This window comes from Rhinolophus sinicus, linkage group LG10 (assembly GCF_036562045.2).
Source record: "Rhinolophus sinicus isolate RSC01 linkage group LG10, ASM3656204v1, whole genome shotgun sequence".
NCBI classification, from domain to species: Eukaryota; Metazoa; Chordata; class Mammalia; order Chiroptera; family Rhinolophidae; genus Rhinolophus; species Rhinolophus sinicus.
In genome coordinates this window covers 102,435,189-102,452,639 of record NC_133759.1, presented here as the reverse complement: position 1 = coordinate 102,452,639, position 17,451 = coordinate 102,435,189, and the positions used below count along the sequence as shown (strand labels likewise).

Below are 17,451 nucleotides of genomic sequence, written 5' to 3'. Positions count from 1 at the left end.
GTGTGTGTGTGTACCTCCAAGGCACAGGCTGTGAGGAAGGGGCCAGAGGCCTCCCTGCCCCCGTGTGCAGTTACGTGGCGCTCCAGTATGAGCTTGCAGATGAGGTGGGCAAGCTGGGTCTCTGGATGGGTGAGAGGCCAGGAGCAGGAGGGGTGGAGAGAGGAAAGCAGGTGACACATCTGACATGGCGGCACCCAAGATTCTTCAAGAAAGAGGCAGGGAGACTTTTCTTCCAGCCTTTCCCGTCTCACATCTGTCCTCCGTCCCTATGTCCTTTACGGCTCATCCTCCCCAGACAATATAATAATGTGAATCATGCCCAGTGCCGCGAGTGCCCAGCTTGTTTCCTGGCAGCAGGCAGGCCTGTGTCAATGAAGCTGAGATCAAGAGAAAGAAAAGTCTGTATCTTTTCCCTGCATCTCCCCACCCCCCGTGCCTCCATGTGGGCCCACTCTGTGTTTCTCCGTGGGGGCAAATTCCTGTCCAGAGGTCCCCGCCCTCAGTGGGCCTTCAAGGCTGTTTGCTAGAATGACACCCCAGGAGCTGGGGGTTGCACAGATGGCGTTCTTTGCTTGTAGCAAAGAAACCATAAGTTATAACTGCCACCATAAGGCTAGTTAACTGTAGCTATCAATCCCTTAAAGGAAGAATAACAATAGCGTTAGCCTGCAGGATTTGGGGTGTTGTATTCCACTGGGCTGGGATGAATATCCTTTCACAATCTGTGTGTTTGGTGTGGAGAAGAGAATGCCCTGGAAGGAGAAACACAGCGTGCCTCACACATTCAATAAACGCATGTTTCTTAAATAAGGACATGTCTCCCAACTCCAAGCTGACGGCAGTTGCAAGTTAACAGAAGTAACAGGAATTTGCATGGGGCCAGGGAGACAACTGTCGTTTAATATCACCAGTCTACACAGATGGAATTGAGTAGCTGGGAGTAAAGACAAAGCGTCCTCCCCTCTCGAGACCAAGAATTGCCACAACTCAGGCAGGCTCAGTTTCCAGAAAGAAGCAGCAAGTGTAGCCCTCGTTGGCTTTTGACCTGCTGTTGAGCAACTGGAAAGCAGGTCCTGATCAGATCTAATTTAGCGTTCAGCCGCTGTAGATTGGCTGTCTCCTTGTTACACTAGAGACACTCTGGTAAGAAGGCTCTGATTAGACAACCCTGCTAGTCTGGATAATTTCCTCTCCTTTGACTCGAAGGCTTTTTGTGAGAGGTTTATGTTTTTCCTTCTCTCTCCGTCTCAAATTCTTGGCGCATCACAAAGCCACGTCAGCTCTGTCACACGCGGTGATCTTGCACATTTCCTTCCTGGCACTTGTCATGATGCTGCCAGTAATAAAATGGGTACATTGTAGTTGGTTGTCCGGCCATTCCCCACTCTCCACCCCCCTTTCCCCATTTCTCCAAACTTTTCAACCATCCCGCCAAACTTGCCCAACCTGGTCTGTACCCAGCCCCCCTGGGTCTTTTTCTTGGCATGTTCATTTGACCGATGGCCAATACTGATAGCAGAATAGCTCAGCCTTCAGAGTTTCTCAGAGGCGGCAGCAAATGGGTCACGTGGACTACCTTCAGCTCTCCTGGGAACGACCCCCTACACCCCGTCCTCTGGCTGTCGGCCTCACAAGTCACTTCCTTTCGTTTAAGTTCCACAATCTTAGAGTCAAAGGAGCTTCTGCGCTCTCAGCACAGTCTCCCACCTGCTGGCACGGAAGCCCCTCCCCTGCACTCTGACAAATCCTCTGTGGTCATTTGGTGGTGGTTTCTGTCCTCACCGCGTACTAGTTAGAAGGTTAGGAAGCGCTTTCTTATACTAAACCTCAGTAAAGGCCTCTGGGAAATTCGGAAAAGGCTATTCTCATAGTCTCCACATGTTTGAAACTAGTTAGTATGTCTCCCTATATCTAATCCTAAATAGATCGTTCCTGCAGACATTCATGGTACAAACACGCATTCATTAGTAATTAGTAACAACCCTTATTCTATCTGGGAGACGCAAGGTAGCCTGTCAGCTTCCCTTCTTACACAGGCTGCTGGGAAGCAAGTCAGGTGCCCATCTGAACAGGAAGTGTGTTTAGAGACTCCTTCCGAAACTGCTGAGAACCAGAGGCATCTCAGAGTCCACGGTGAGGGCAGGACGTGCACTGGCACGGGCTCCCACCTCCAGGGACGGCAGCCGCTGAGGGACCAAGAAAGTGACTTGCCCTCTTCTCCCAAGCCCCATCCAACCCTTCCGCACTGGAAATTTAGGGTTTGCTCCCCGCTGTTCCTCTGCCTACCCAGGCTCCGGGGCCCCTGGGCTCTGGGCCATCTGTGGAAATGGTGATCCTGGGTGTGCAGCCAGCCGGAGTGCCCCCACACCCTTTGCCTTGTAACTCAGAGGTCAGTTCTCCCCCAGGCGAGAAAGGTGGTCAGCATGTCTCTAGAGCCGTCACTTCCTCCTCTGATGGGCAGCTGCAGGCTGCACTGTGACAGCTCCCCCAGGGAACTAGAGCATTTCTGTAGTGCTCACTGATTGCATGGCATGTGTAGGAAAGTCATTCAGGTGGGGCAGGCAGTCATTTGAGGTGGCAGCTCTCATGTAAATGCTGGCCGTGGTAAATATTAAACTCGCTCCAGGAGATCTGAGACCAACCAGACTGTCTTGGGGCTGGAGTAAGTTAACGCGGCCCAGGCACCTGTTGTTTGATTTTCTTGGAAGGCAGACAAGACCATTTGAGGATCTTGGAGTTTGCCAAGCAACATGCCAATTACAGGGCAGCGGCAAAACATCACTCCCTACAGCTCACTTTCCCTCGCCAGCTGTTTCACTAGTATTACTGCTGCTGCTAATAACAGCGGCTAACATTTATGAATACCTAATATGCTCCAGAACCTGTGCTAAGTAATTTCATATGCACCATCTCATCTCACCTTTCCAGCAATGCTAAGGAAGGTATTTTTGAAAGACCCATTTTACAGATGGGGAAACTGAGGCACTGAAGAGTTAAGTAACTTGCCCATTGCCTCTCATCATGGAATTGACTAAGCATTGGAACCCATGCAGTCTGATTCCGGAGTATGTGCCAGAGACTCCTGCTTCAGGCCCAGTCACAGGCAGCTCTGCTGACCTGCTTTTGTGTGACACGGAACAAGAAGTGACTGTCAGTCAGCTCTTCTTGTTATGTCTCAGTCTCCATGGAACTTCTCTGGTTCGTTGCCATCCCCCCACGAGCACTTGCCCTGAACCCTGGACAGTAGCAAACAAGAAGCTACTTGTTTTTAAAAACAGGATTGAGGTGAGATGAGAATGCTCCCCAGCAGTGGAAGCAGACTTACTTTGTGATACATTCTGGAGAGAGTTCTTCCCTCTCTGTGTACCTAGAGCTTCCTAAGGAAAACCCTTGGGGAGACTTAAGTTCTGGAATCCTCCCATTCTTGGTCATTGAGTGAATGGGTGACCCCTCTTAAAGGACTTATTAGTAACCAGGTGGCAATCAGATAGGCAAGTGGCCATGCTGCCAGCGGTTGAGAAATGGAGGGGGCAAGCCACATCACACCAGGTAAGGCCCCTTGATCTCCCGGTAGCAGGTGACGGCTCCACTATCTGGTCTCTCAGAATCTCAGCTTCCTGCCGATTGCCTTAGGAAAACCCAGTTGCTTGCACACTGTTCCAAGGGCCCCCCTGTCTGTGGGGTTGAAGGAGGCACTGTTTTTCAGACAGGCCACCCGGTGGCATTGCTGTATGTGCAGTTGCCCTTGCATCAGGAGTCACCATGGCAACCCATAACCCGTGACCAGCAGTCAGTCATTATCAGGAAAGAAGTGAAGTCACTTTGCCCCCCGTTGGGACTAGGAGGGCTCCTCCTGTGTCCTCTAGGGAATGTTCAGCGTGACGTGACCCAGAACCCTCATTCCCATGTGCAGAGAAGATTCTGGGCAGGGTTACAATTCCCTGACCTCATGGCACAAGGATCACCAGGTTTCCCTCTGTGTCTGGCCTTTGCTGGAGATCAAAACAAATCCCCCATATTTTATAGGGGAAGGATGAAAGCATGTTTGTTCTAAGGCAAGAGAGTGGTTCTTACTACAGTTAATAGATAAGGAAATTCAGGATGGCAGAGTTAATTCTAGAGAATCTGGTTTTTTTTTAAGATTTTTAATGAGGGAGGTTTGACTCTATCCTGCAGCTTAATCGGGTCCAAAACAGCTCCCCTAATTGGTATTCTCTCTAACAGTTTATGCCAGTACATGAGAGTGCTAAGTACTGCCAGGGATACGTGGAGAAGCTTCTTTTAATAACTAAGAGTCTTTTCACCCATTCTTTAAGACTTAAGTCTCCTGTGGAAGGAGCCAGAGAAAGATACCATCTTTCCCCTCCTGTGTGTCGGCATATGAGTGTTTATGCAACAGACAGTGACTCCCCAGCCCTGCGTCAGGAAGAGGAGGCTCCATGACGCCCCCTTGGCAGGAGTCTGGGCCCGTCATTCCATCTCAAGGTTTTTCCTGGAAGGGCTTCACTTATTGTCCAGGAAGAGGCTGCTACACTCTTCCCTGGCACCAGCTTCCTGAGAAGGCCTTGTCCTGTGGAGTTTGGAATGTGCTTTTAGCGTTTCCAGACAAACTGGAGGTGCCAAAAGCTATCAGTAGGGGGGCGAAGACCGCTGTCTTCCACAGACCCTCAGGCAGGTGTGGAGAATATAAATACCACCAGAATGATAGCTCTGGGCCACTGAATCAACATGTGAACCCCTGGAGTTGCCAAGGTGATTTTAATGCAGTTTATCATTAAACCTGACTCCAGATGTTTGTGTTTGCCAAGCCTCGCAGCAAAGGCCTGTGAACCCCAGGGGAACTGTCACTGAGCTGTGACCAAGCTACTAGCTAAAAATGGGGCCTCAGGGGTCTTCTGCCCATTGGCCTCTTTAGAGAGGCTGGCTGTGGGGGGTCCTTTTCGCAGATCAGGGTGGACCTCTCTCCCTCCCGTGGTCCCTCCCCCCTTTTACCTGGACCTGGAGTGAGTGAAGCTGCTACAAGTGCTAAGAGCCCCTGGGACGTGTGTGGCCCAGCCAGGCTCAGTCCCCCAGCAGCAGGATGAGTCACAAGAGCCCTCCTTAACCGAGACTTGGGGTATTTCACTTCACCCCTCAAGCTCTAGCTCTGGGGTTCTCAGTGGCTGTTTCCTGCCTTGCGTTTCCTGGAGGCAACAGCTCCTGGAAAGGATTCTCTCTCAGCAGCATCGTTATGTTGGTTAGTCAATGAGCTGAGTGCTAATACCTCTTGACATGGAACATATGTGGACGCCGAAAGTGCTCCAAGAAGTGGAGGCAGGGGTGGCTCATACAGCTAACACGTGGAAATAAATTTAGAAGGTGATGTGCATGGACTCCCACTCTCAGATGTGCCGCTCTCCTCAATTTCCTGTGACGGGAACATGGCTTTTGGGGGTTTGTTTTATTGTAGAGTCATTGCTAAGTTAATGAGAGTGGCTTCAAGAAGTAGTGCTACCTCGTCCCATAAGCACTAGGTGATTCCTGTGGTCCCTTAGGGCGGGGCTGCGCAGCAGGGGGACGTTATGGGGGGGAGGGGAGTCTTTGGACAAAGATAGCATGCATCCAAATCTCAACCTACCACTTAATAATCGTGCAACTTTGGGCAAAGATACGTAGGCTTCCTGAGTCCCAGTGGTGTCATCTGTCTGATGGGGAGAACACTGACTTCACAGGGTGTGGGGAACTTCAAAAAGCTAGTATTTGTAAGGTGATTGGCGAGTACCTGGCTGCAGGTAGTGCTTCCTACCTGTTAGGTGTGACCTAACATGTTACCTGTTAGGTTATGTGGGCTCAGCTGTGCACCTGGTCTGATCATCTCAGCCCCCCTCCGCCTTTTGGTCTATATGACTTCCGAGGTTCCTTTGAGAGGTGGGTCTGGGAACAGGTGGTCCCAAAAGATATGCTTTGGGGGAAATATTTATGAACGTGATATGATCCCAACCCCTGGATTCAATCCAACCGTAAGCAGATCAAGCTGACATTTAGTTGGGGCGACCAAGTTTTGAGTTTGCGTGCCAGGCAGCCTCTTAAATGGCTGGAGCACCCCGTTTTACATGAGGGGAGTGCAGAGCCAAGCATACCAGCTTCCAAATCAGCATTTAGTCCATGACCCCTGAAGGTTGAAACCCTGCTTTGTACAGGTGCAAGACACTCACTGAGGAGCCTGCCACTTTGGGCCAATGGCAGTTTGGTGAGAAGCCCATCTCTGCCAGCTTGGTGCCAAGTCCTCCTAAGAGTTGGCAGGACTTCCAATGCCACCACCACACAACCAACAGGCAAGCAGTCTTCTAGACCCAACCAGACCTCCATCCACCGGAAGCGTGCCCAGGCGCATTCCAAAGCTAGCAAAAATAGCCACTCCCCAGAGACAGAGACACCTTCCATCAGGCAAGGAAATGAGAATATGGATGTTATGTCGTGGAGAAGAGATGAGCTTTGGAGTCGGACAGGCTGGAGCTTCACTTCCTGCTGGGTGACCTGCACCACGTGCATCACCACTCTGACCCTCAGTTTCCTCATCAGCAAAAGGAGGACGATTATATGGCTGCCCTGGAGATGAAAGAAAAGACTGCATGGAAAGTGCTTTGGAAAATGCTTGGCACAGTCTGCGCACACAGCTGTGGTCTCATAGATGGTGCCACGTTATTATCGTGTCACATAGTGGTCACACCGCTGCTCCTCCGGGCTCAGCCAGGACAGGTCAAGAAAGAGGGAGAGGCCTGTGCTCAGGACTTCTGGGAGAGCTGCTGAACCCCATTTCAGATGGTTGTCTCCTCTCCACTTGCTCCAGCATAGCGTGTTTTTGTTTTTGTTTTTTAATTCGCGTCCAGCTCTTGTCCATGGCCCAATTAGCTCAGAGATCCATCCACGGAAGCCAGGCTGAGTAGCTGCCACCTTCCTCCCAAAGGAGAGAGGACAGAGGCCAGGCCGTTAGATCCAGCAGGTGCCGGGGATCAGGGAGGCTGCCCTCGCATCTAACTCAGGATAAGCAGCTTAACATTATCTCTCCCGGCACCTCTGCACCTTGCCTCAGGGAGCCGAGCATCCTGGGAGAGAGTCGGTGACCTGCGACTCCTCCCTTGGTGTTTTCTTGTGCTCCTGCCTCATGCCAGCTGCACTTCATGCTGTGTTCACCCAGTAATCCTGCCAGCCTGGGTGGTCGTGATGCCTTCCATCTTTGCGATACCATCTCCTGCTGAGAGATCTAGAAGCAGTAGGGACGTGGAAGCATCTGGATCAGAAAAAGACGGCTTGGCAGTTAGGATGAACGGTCGCCAGGGTGGCATGCCGTTTGGATACCCTTTCAAGGCAGGCCACTCCTCTCTCCCATCTGGCCAGCGTCCAGCTCTCCCCAGAGCCAAGTCCTGCAGTGGGCTTATGACTCTGTACTGGGGTCTCAGATCCAAATGCCTCCTCAGGCAAGGTAGATAGCATGAGGGCAGACAAGAGGGGGCAGTGGGGACAGTGGCAAACAGAGAACATACATCCTGCCTAAAGGGGACAGCCACTCTATAGCTGCCTGTAGCGGGCCAAGAACGGCAAGACCTTCTGAAATTGTTTTCAGGAGAAAATAGAAGTGTGTGTGTGTGTGTGTGTGTGTGTGTGTGTGTGTGTGTGTGTGTGTGTGTGTGTGTGTGTGTGTGGTGTGTGTAGGGCCCCTTCATTCCTGACTCTTTGGCGCTTCTCCCTGTTGGGCTTTTCTAGCTTTTCTTCCTAATGCTCTGCTCCATAGCATCCTTCCCGGGACGTCCAAAACGGAGTGGCCTTGACAAAAAGGTAATATGCAAAGGACAGAAAGTTCTTGGGAGAAATGCTGCAAAGAGCATAGACACATGGGTGGGGTAGATGGGGCATCCATCAGGAAGGAACTGAACCCTCCAGACACCAGTTATTATCATAACTGCTTCCAGCTTGCTCCCTGGAAACCCGCCGAACTCTCAGCCTCAGTTTCCTCACCTGTGACTTGTGAGGCTGGCTCTGCCCTTCTCCCCAGGTTGTGGTGAGAATGACAGGCTTTCGGAAGGGCACTTTGGAAAACATGAGACGTGTTCTAGCAGCGTGAGCTTTCTTCCACTGCGAGGCAGGAGGACATCTGTGTAAACCCTTGGGACCGTGCCCATTATTAGCCAGATTAAACAGGCCGTCCTTCTTCCACTTGTCACTGCCACAGCTGCCTGCCTGCACACAGGGCTGCAGCAAGGACAGGTGGCACGGCTGAGGTAGCTCCCAGGGGCAGCCCAACCCTTACCACCAAAGTCCCCCCGGACCTTGGAATCAAGAGGCCCCGGAGACAAGCCAGCCTGTTACAAACCTCATGCGTCACTGAAAGCTCTGAGCCAGCCTCAAAAATAAGAAATTTTTTAAAATTCAACATTTTAGCTGGTAATTTAGTTCCCCCTCCCCCACGTCCATTCAGAAGCGAGTAAGAAATGATTTTAAGCTAGTTTTCAGGGCACAACTAGTCAGTCTAGAATCATGAAGGAAATATGGGTACTAAGAGGACCCAAATTTGCTTGACTTTCCAGCGCCATTCTAGAAATTTCTCCTATAACCCTCTCGGCATCATCTGTGCTAGACCAGAGTTTCACAAAAAGGCACCTTCCTGTGATACTTTTTAATGATGGGGGAGGGGTCTGAAAAACTGAAACCACAGCCGACTGTCCCTCGCGGGTAGGAGGCTGACCTGGGGGCATCTGTGCCACCTTGGAGGAGTGTGACCCCCAGAAGTTGCATAAGGATGTGGGTATATTTCTTAATAAATGTTTGTGCTAAGCACTAAGAATAAAGGGAGGAAGAAAATAGATGTCATTTGTGCCAACATAGAGCTTTCAGTCTTGCCTAGGAAGCAAATGATGAGAAAAACAAATATCCTATCATTGCAAATTGAGAGAAACACTATGAAGAAAATCATGGGGCTGTGAGAGACAATAATGGGGGGGGGGGGTCTGGTGGTCAGGGCAGGCCTCTCTGAGGAGGTGACCTTTGAGCTGAGATAGAGGAGGAGAGGGAACCACCTTATGAAACGGGGGAAAGAGAGTGTTCAACGGGCCTGGGCCAAAATGCACATGGTGGATTTTAGGAATTGAATGGTATTGAGTGGGGTGGCTGGATGGGAGGGTAGAGGGGCCGAGGTCAGATCACACAGGGCCGCGTGTGTGTGTGTGTGTGTGTGTGTGTGTGTACAGAGAGAGGGAGACTAAGTATACGCATACGTGCATGCCTACCCATGGATGTATTTTTTCTGGGAGGATGACCTATAACTTGCATCAGATTTCCAGGAGGGTAGGTGATGCAAAAGAACTCTAAGGACTTTTCTGAATCAAAATTGCCCTTTGTCAACTAAAGCCTGAAAACAATTGAGCCAAATGAGTTTTGTTTTGGTTTGGTTTTTGATTCCTGGACTCTGTTTCTCAAGCTGAGAGTGAAGCACATGGGGTACCATTTCCAGTCTTCCTGGAGGTAGGGGAGCGGGTTGGAGGGAAGGCTCCAGGTGAGGGCATGTGGCACAGCGTCCGTGGGAACCAGGTGTGCAGGTGCCCAGGCGTGTTCTGAGTTTCTGTGGCCACAGGAATGCATGTCCCTCTCTTTGTCCACTCAGCAGCAGGAGCCCCAGGCTGGGGGGCGCCTGGGGAGCTCTAGGGCCTGTGGCCCTGGGTCCTGACCAGGGTTAGTGAGTCACGGCCTCTCTCCTGCTTGCAGCCTCCTCAACGCCAACAAGATCAACTGCTTACGGGTGAACACGTTCCAGGACCTACAGAGCCTCAACCTGCTCTCCCTGTATGACAACAAGCTGCAGACCATCAGCAAGGGGCTCTTCGCGCCCCTGCAGGCCATCCAGACGCTGTGAGTACACTGCCTCGATTGTAGCGCATGCCCAGGCACAGAGAACCCCCAAAATGAGGGCAGAGTGAGCAGGCCCAGGAGGCTTTCTGGAGCCTTCCGTGAGGATGGAAGGGTCGCATCATGCTGTGCTGAGCACTCACGCTGGGCTCGGTACCACGCTCAGGACCTTCCCTCTGTGCAAACCTTAAGCCTCATAACAACCCGATGACGTAGGTGCTGTTAAGACCCCCCAGGTCTATGTGAGAAAAACCAAGGCACAGAGAGGTTAAGTAACTTACTCACAGTGGCACAGCCAGTAAGAAGCAGGACTTGAATCCAGGCAGAGGTGCTGCTCAGCTGCTCTCTTAACCTCTGCGGCCACTATATTCTGAGCAGGCGCCATCTCTGCTCGTCACCCATTCCTGCCTACGAACACCCTGCAAAACCAAGCCTCCAGTGCGGGTATTCTGGGAGTATCCCACCTCCCTCCCGAGCGCTGCAGATGTTTAGAAATAGTTCAGTCAGATAGATGACCACTGACTGCAGATCTCAGCAGTGTTTCTGATGGCTCCAGCCCCAGGCTGAGACCCTAGCCCAAGCCCGTGGCCTGACCATGAGCCCAGGGGTTCGGGAGCCTCTTGCTGAGTCACCTGGCACTCACTGGCCCCATAGCCAGACACAGGAACCAATAAAGAGTTAGAACAGCGGCTGCATACTGACCCCCTGCCACGTGCAAAGCATGTGTGCTGCGCTCTGCAGAGTTTCCTTACTGAGCCAGGGGACACGAGCCCCACGGCACTGCTGTCAGGATGCTGAGGACAATAGCAGTCCCTGCTGCTATATATGGAATGCCCACCCGGTGCCAGTCGCCATGCCAGCTGCTTTGGGCGCCTGGTGTTACTGAGCTGGGAGAAGTAAAATGCAGTCTGCTCTCAGGGTAAACCCTAGGCCTGCAGCTTGCTCTGCCCTTCAGAATCGGCGTGGGTGCCAGTCGAGGCGACCACTTGTGGGTCCTACCCCAAGTGAGCGGAGGGACGCTGAGTCCCCAGACCGATGGATGGCAGCCACACCTGTGACTGTCTTTTGCAGATAGCAGGCCTCAGGCCCCCTCTCTGGGTCCTGTCTGAAAGCAGCCCCCATGTTCCCCCCAACCCCCGTGCCCCTAGGACTGCCCAGCACCACGCGGGGTGGGGGAGGGGTAGGCACCACGGTCACTCCTGATGAACTCCCCTCCGTCTCGCAGCCACTTAGCCCAAAACCCATTTGTGTGTGACTGCCACTTGAAGTGGCTGGCCGACTACCTCCAGGACAACCCCATCGAGACCAGCGGGGCCCGCTGCAGCAGCCCTCGCCGGCTGGCCAACAAACGCATCAGCCAGGTCAAGAGCAAGAAGTTCCGCTGCTCAGGTAATCAGGTTACGGGGCTGGGCCCCACTTTCCGACTCGGAGCACAGTAGCCCCCGAGAGGCCCAATAATCCAATCTGGAGGACGGCGAGTGCTGTAATGGCTCCTGGGGAGCAGCTCTGCAAATTAAATTGGGGAAATTCAGTTAGTCCTGCAGAAAACCAATTACCTTATGGATTTAAAATAAAATACACACACAATAAAAGCATGGGGTGGGGCGATGCGCTGTTTCAGGAGAGATAGAACCCAGGCGGCAGCCTATCTCCAGGGCTCCGTCAAAGCTAGAGGCTGGGGGCAGCCTTTCTGTATTTTCTTTTTCTTTTTTTGTTTTAGTTTCTAAAGCATGTTCCCCAAGTGGCAGATAGAGAGATGTACCCCAGGCCAGACTGCAGGCAGCGTGTGATCCTGGGGGCCTGTCATCCCCTCTAAGACCACCTTAGTACAGTCCTTAGACCACAGGGTTTTAAAGGTTTTCACAGACATTTTCGCCAGCCCCTCCCCCACCGCAAACTGGTACATTTTCATGATGGAGAGAACAGCAAAGGGTTGTGCTTGGGAAGACAGCAAAACCTTGCACTCCGGTTCCCAAACCCTCTCTACAAACCTTTCTTCCCACTGTACCCCGGAAAGACACGGGGGGAGAGGGGTGAATGGGAGAGGAATTCTCAGCTCATCTTGGAAAGAGAAGTAGCTCTCCTTGACCCAATAGCTAGGTGAACAGGCAGTTAAAAATGACTATCATTTGTGTCATTTGCTCCTGGAAAAAAAACCACCAAGCTGCATTGTGCTCCCAGTGGTGAGAGATTGATAGCGTGACGTGCTGAGACGGGCTGGAGCCAACCCTCACAATCTGTGTGTCAGCAAGAACCTTTCTTCTCCCCCAGCCCCAGAGCGCCTGGTGTGAGTGAGTTTTGCTGGGGAGAATGCCAGCGTGGGCACTGGTCGCCGGGAGAGGAGCAGCAGGCTGGCTTCTGCTTCTCGCAAGTGGTTCTTGACCTGTAAAGTCAGATTCTTTAGCCCAGGTCTCCAGGATGGTAAACTTTAGCTACTTTTCTTTTTTCCAACAGAAGCAAACACCTGGAGAGGGCTTGGGGCTAATATAGGGAATTTGTGGCAGTGTGAGACGGTGCGCCCAGAAAAACAATGTCACTTTGGAGGGCAGTTTCTCGCCTGTGCTGAGTACTTCTGCTTTGATTTGGTTCTTCCGAAAGTCCTGTGAGATCAACAGGATGGGTCCCCATTCAGCAGTGCAGGGAGCCGAGGGCTCAGCGGTGAAGGGGCACCCCAAGGTCACAGCCAGCAGTGGTGGAGGCAGGGCCAGACCCCAGGTCTGCCTCACTCCTGGACGCTGTGCAGCATCTAGGAGAGAAGGAGAGGGAGGCCCAGCTGCTTGAATGACTTTCTCTCCCTGTCTTATGGCCCCACCACACCCCTGAATTCTTGCCTAAAGTTCCTTCCTGGAGCCGTTAGCATCTCTGGGAGGAAAATCCTCTCCAGGCTCAGAGCTGTCACCCGAGGCACAACCACTGGTTCCCAGGGGCCTTTCCTGTGACTTACACCTCTAGTCCCTCTGTCCCTACCCCTGTCTGGCCAGGGCTGTGTTCATTAGCTCTGACAAGCAGTTAAGCCCAGGAAGAGGAGCAATAAGAGGCAGAGGAAGGCAGGATGCCATCTGCCAATCCCGACCCCTCGTTCTCATGGGAGTCCTGTCGTGATTTGGGCTCCAGATTGATCTGAAGGCTCTGGGGGAGTGGGGGGGGCGGGGGTGAATCAGCCCAGGGTGTGAGGCCTGGCGTCTCCCAGGGACACAATCTTGGCAGTTGTCTAGGATTGACTATAGGCTGGAATTGGAGGGGGTGGGGGAGTAACAGAGAAAACTAAGTAGGAGAAGAGGAAATAGCAAGTAGACCTAGGAAACAGTACAGGGGAGCCTAGATCTAACTCTAGCTCGGCCCCTAGCTACCTACCTTTGCATTGGAGGGGTCCTGGCTTATTTTCCTATGTGGGGTCAGAATGGTTGGAAATATAAAAAAGAAACAAACAGGGAGAAGGGGCAGGGTTCTTGGACTGACCCTCTCTAAAATATCTTTTGTATTACATCGATACTAAGCAGAAAGATTATTCCTATAAAGGTAGAGAACGTGAGAGCTGTGATGAGTCTGACGTATAGCATTCTGCATGTTTTTATCCTCTGTAGCAGCAGAGAGAGAGGTAGAGAGAGCTACTGCTGAGCTCCACAGACCTTGGCTTTCAGAGACACCGGGGCCCAGACCAGCCTTGGCCTTGTGGGAGACAGAAGCCATAGGTCTAAAGCTCTGTTTCCAGGAAACCCCAGAAGAGGAGGGGCAGGTGACACGTACCGGATTTGACAGATAATAACTCTGTTTTGCTTTCCCCTAAAAGCACCCCATTGCAAAGACAGCTGATGTAATTAGGAACCAATTTGAGGGCTGCTCCTGCAGCACATAAAGCCCCTCGGTAGGCAGGGTATCTGGTCTTCCAGCTGCCCTGTGTCTGCCTCTCTCAGCTGCACCCATCGCCCTGGGCAGCAAGATCAGGTTAGAGGTGAAGGCTGCCAGCTGGGTAATCTGACCATCAGAGTCTGTCCTCCTGAAAAGGCATTGTCTGGCTGCCTGGGACCCCAAGCCCTCCCCGGGGCGGGGAAGCACTTAGCAGTTGAAAGATGCTGCCTGTCTTCCATCGTGCCTCCCTGATTTGTGTGCAGAGAGCCAGTCAGCAAGGAGAAGCTCTCATGGTGAAAAGTACAGAGGGTGGTGACCTACTGTGTCCAAAGTTGGCAGACAGCAAGACACCTCTCAGGGAATTCGAACTGTGGAGCCTCCGGGACCACCCAGTCCATGCTGGAAAGGGACAAGTTGGGGCTTGCACAGCAGAAGAGTTTTACCTAAGATTTTAGATTAGTATTTTCAGGACAAGCTCCAAAACCTAGGAAGATTCTTGGTAACTTTTCCCCTGGTCCTTCCATTTCCTTCTGTTGAGGACACCAGAGAGAAGGAGATAAGATTTAAAGGCTTGGAAGCAGGACTGAGGGGGATGCATTTTCCCTGCTCTGCTCCTGAGGGCCTGACCAAACTTGAACATGAAATCCCCAAACTCTGCATGTCTGGGGTCATAGCAGAGTTAAGTCGAGATTACAGTGGCCGTCTCCAGTCGGTGAGATGGGCAGGCCTAGGAAGAGAAGGCCCAGAACTGTGCAGGGACCTTGACTAACCGGCCCACTGCTGCAGTGAACCCATGCGCCGTGGAGATGCTGAGACCATCTTGTCCCAAAAACACATTGTGGAGGATCGGTGACTTGTCCCTCCTATCGGAGGGCTGGGCCAGGAGGGTCCCAGTTACCGGGCCCTGGCTCTGGTCTCTGAATGGTGCACATCTCCTCCCCGTGGCTTGGCAGGAAGTCCCAAGCCAGCAGGTGCATGGAAACTGCCCCTGACCTCTTGCAGGTAGGGATTTAAAGACGGGGCGCCCTCATGTGGGCTCTTGGCATCCAAAATAGTTGATTGTTGATTGCCCACCCCACCCCTGACCCACTGTCATGATTCTCAGCCATGGAGGAAATCAGAAAATCAAGAAGGACCCTAGAATCGGGTGTCTCCCCTTTCCTTCCTTCCCTTAACCCCTCATCCTGAAGGCACTGGTCACCTCCTCTGTAAAAAGTCAGTGTTCTCAGACCTCTGTGACTGTAGGTCTCCAGCCCCACACGTGGGGTCCCATTGGCTCCCCTGTCTTTCTCCCTGACCAGGAACATGTGTTTTCTCTCAGTACTTCCCCCCATTGTACCTCAAGCGATCTGGGAGGAACGTCTGTCAGCCAGAGGGTTTCTGGGGACCCTGAGGACACAGGAGACTCCTGAATTGTGGCACGTCAGAGGATTTTATCCTAAAGAAGATCATTGCAGATTGGCTAGACCACTGGGAATTGTGGCTCGTCTGTTGAAGGGGCTGGGGGAACAGAGCGTATGGAAGCACCTACTGCAGGGATGGACTCTAGGTTACAGAGCGAGCAGAAGATGCTTCTGCTGAGTCTGATGTCTTGTCAGATCAGATGGTGTGATCGGGTGGGGTTTAGAGGCTCGGTTCAGGCCTGTGACGTGACCACAGACCCCTGACTTCTGTAATTCCCTTAGGAAGGATCCATTCTGCCCTGATACTCCTGAGTACGAGTGCCCAGTAGTCGCCCACCCATTCTCCTCCTTCCCTCCTGTGTCTGCCCTGGGGCGGGGCACGGGCCAGGGGGCTCCTGTCTTCAGAAGTGCTCCCGTGGAACCCCACTCCTGGCACTAATCACGCTCGGTGGGGGCCTGCTCCGGCTTCCGCTTCTCCACGCTGCTTCCTCTCAACGCTCCTGTCCTCTCTCTGACGCTGCTTCCTGACCTTGACTCTGACCGGTCGCCGTGGGGCTTTCCTTTGTGCTTGATCTAACCATGTGGTGGAACGATGGAAACGGAACATGGTTCTGTCAAGCACCGCGGAAAGCACCGCGCTCTCCTGCAGCATGGCCCGCCACCGCCGCCACCATCGCTGGACACCTCTTCTCTGCTCTGGAGCACCGCCGCCCACCTGCCCCGGTCCAGCCTCACAGAGGGCGGGGGTGGGAGTCTTGAAGCATCCACAGAGCACCTCCCCTCCGGGGAGCAGATGTGGGCTGGAATGGGTATGGAGAAGCGCAACGGGGGCAAGCTAGGATCTGTAGCTACCCCAGATGGAGCTGCCATCCCCCAAATCTAGTCCCGATGCCCGCCAACGGGTAGAGAGACAGGTTCAAGCTGAGAAACCACCGTCGTACCTTCTTCTATCCAAAGGGAGCAGGTATACCCAAGGCACATGCATCATTGTTTCATGGAAAAGTCCCAGCCCAAGGTCATTTTCTCAAGTGGTCGCTAACCCAAAGGTCATACTGCTTATGACCCACCCACCCCCACACACACCTGCCATCTCTATTGGAAGCGTTGGGAAAGAATGTGAGCTCAGAATGGGTGACACTGGCATGAGTCTGAGGCTTGAGGTTGAACCTATGAGACTGCGCCTGAACCGACCCCCCACTCCTCATGAGTGCGCTGGCCCTAATCCCCATGCAGCCTGAAGTCCAGTCTGTTTCCTTGACCTTCCAAGCGTAGTTCACATGGAGGCAAAGTACTGGGTTCCTTCCATGGTGCTAGTTCCGTAGAAACCTGCTGTCTCTGACAATAAAGAGAGGGATCTTGGTGCCTCCCATTCTGCTTGTTTCTTGATAAATCCTAGACCTGGTATAACCAGAAGATTGTGTTGATGGTTCATGCCAGGGTGTCCATGTCCTATCCCACAGGAGAGCGCCATGGCGGGAACCAAAGCTTGGCGTAGGCCCAGGATCGGGCTCTCAGCTTCCAAGGGGATGTGTCTCCTCTCTCTCAGGTTACTGACCAGCCAGGGCCCAGCATGGCTGAGTGATGGAGAGTCCTGTGCAGCTCTCTGGAGTCTTTTACCCTGTATCACGTGCTATGTCGGCCAGGTGCTGGACTGTTCACATCATTACCTGGTTTCATTTTCACAACCCTCTCCATAAGTCCCATTTTACAGATAAGGATATCAAGGTTCAGGGAGCTTAACTACCGTGTTCCCCCAAAAATAAGACCTCGCCGGACAATCAGCTCTAATGTGTCTTTTGGAGCAAAAATTAATACAGGACCGGTCTTATATTATATAAGATAATGTATTATATAAGACCGGGTCTTATAGTAAAATAAGGCCGGGTCTTATGTTAATTTTTGCTCCAGAAGATGCATTAGAGCTGATTGTCCGACTAGGTCTTATTTTCAGGGAAACACGGCGACTTGCCCAGGGTCATTGGACTCCAGCATGAATGTTTTTTACAGTTGTAATACTCGGCCTTCCTAGCTATGGACAGTCCCCTTGCCTTGAATTACAAAATCAAAAAAGACCTTGACTTGAATTGATATAGAGTTGAAAAGTTGACATTCCTTTTTCAGATTCCCTCTCAAGCTTACTTCCGTTCATGGAAAATAACGAGTAGGAAAGAGAATAACCAGCACTATTTAAATGGGCCCTCCTCTCCAGCATGAATATGCCAAGATCAATTTGGCACAGAACAGATGCTCTGGCCCAGAGAAATGTTCTTTCCTTCTGAGCAGAGGGGGCATTCTGAGCTGCTCAGTGCCGTCCCCCCAT

General features: G+C 52.3%; 1 protein-coding gene across 1 annotated transcript in view; it reads left to right on the top strand.

The window, feature by feature from the left end:
* The window catches only part of SLIT3 (slit guidance ligand 3), a 551,973-nt gene that overhangs the window by 455,297 nt on the left and 79,225 nt on the right, over positions 1–17,451 (top strand). The window contains exons 13-14 of the mRNA XM_019740962.2: positions 9,739–9,882; positions 11,105–11,268. Coding sequence (XP_019596521.2) covers positions 9,739–9,882; positions 11,105–11,268 — 308 coding nt within the window. The remainder of the gene's footprint in view (positions 1–9,738; positions 9,883–11,104; positions 11,269–17,451) is intronic.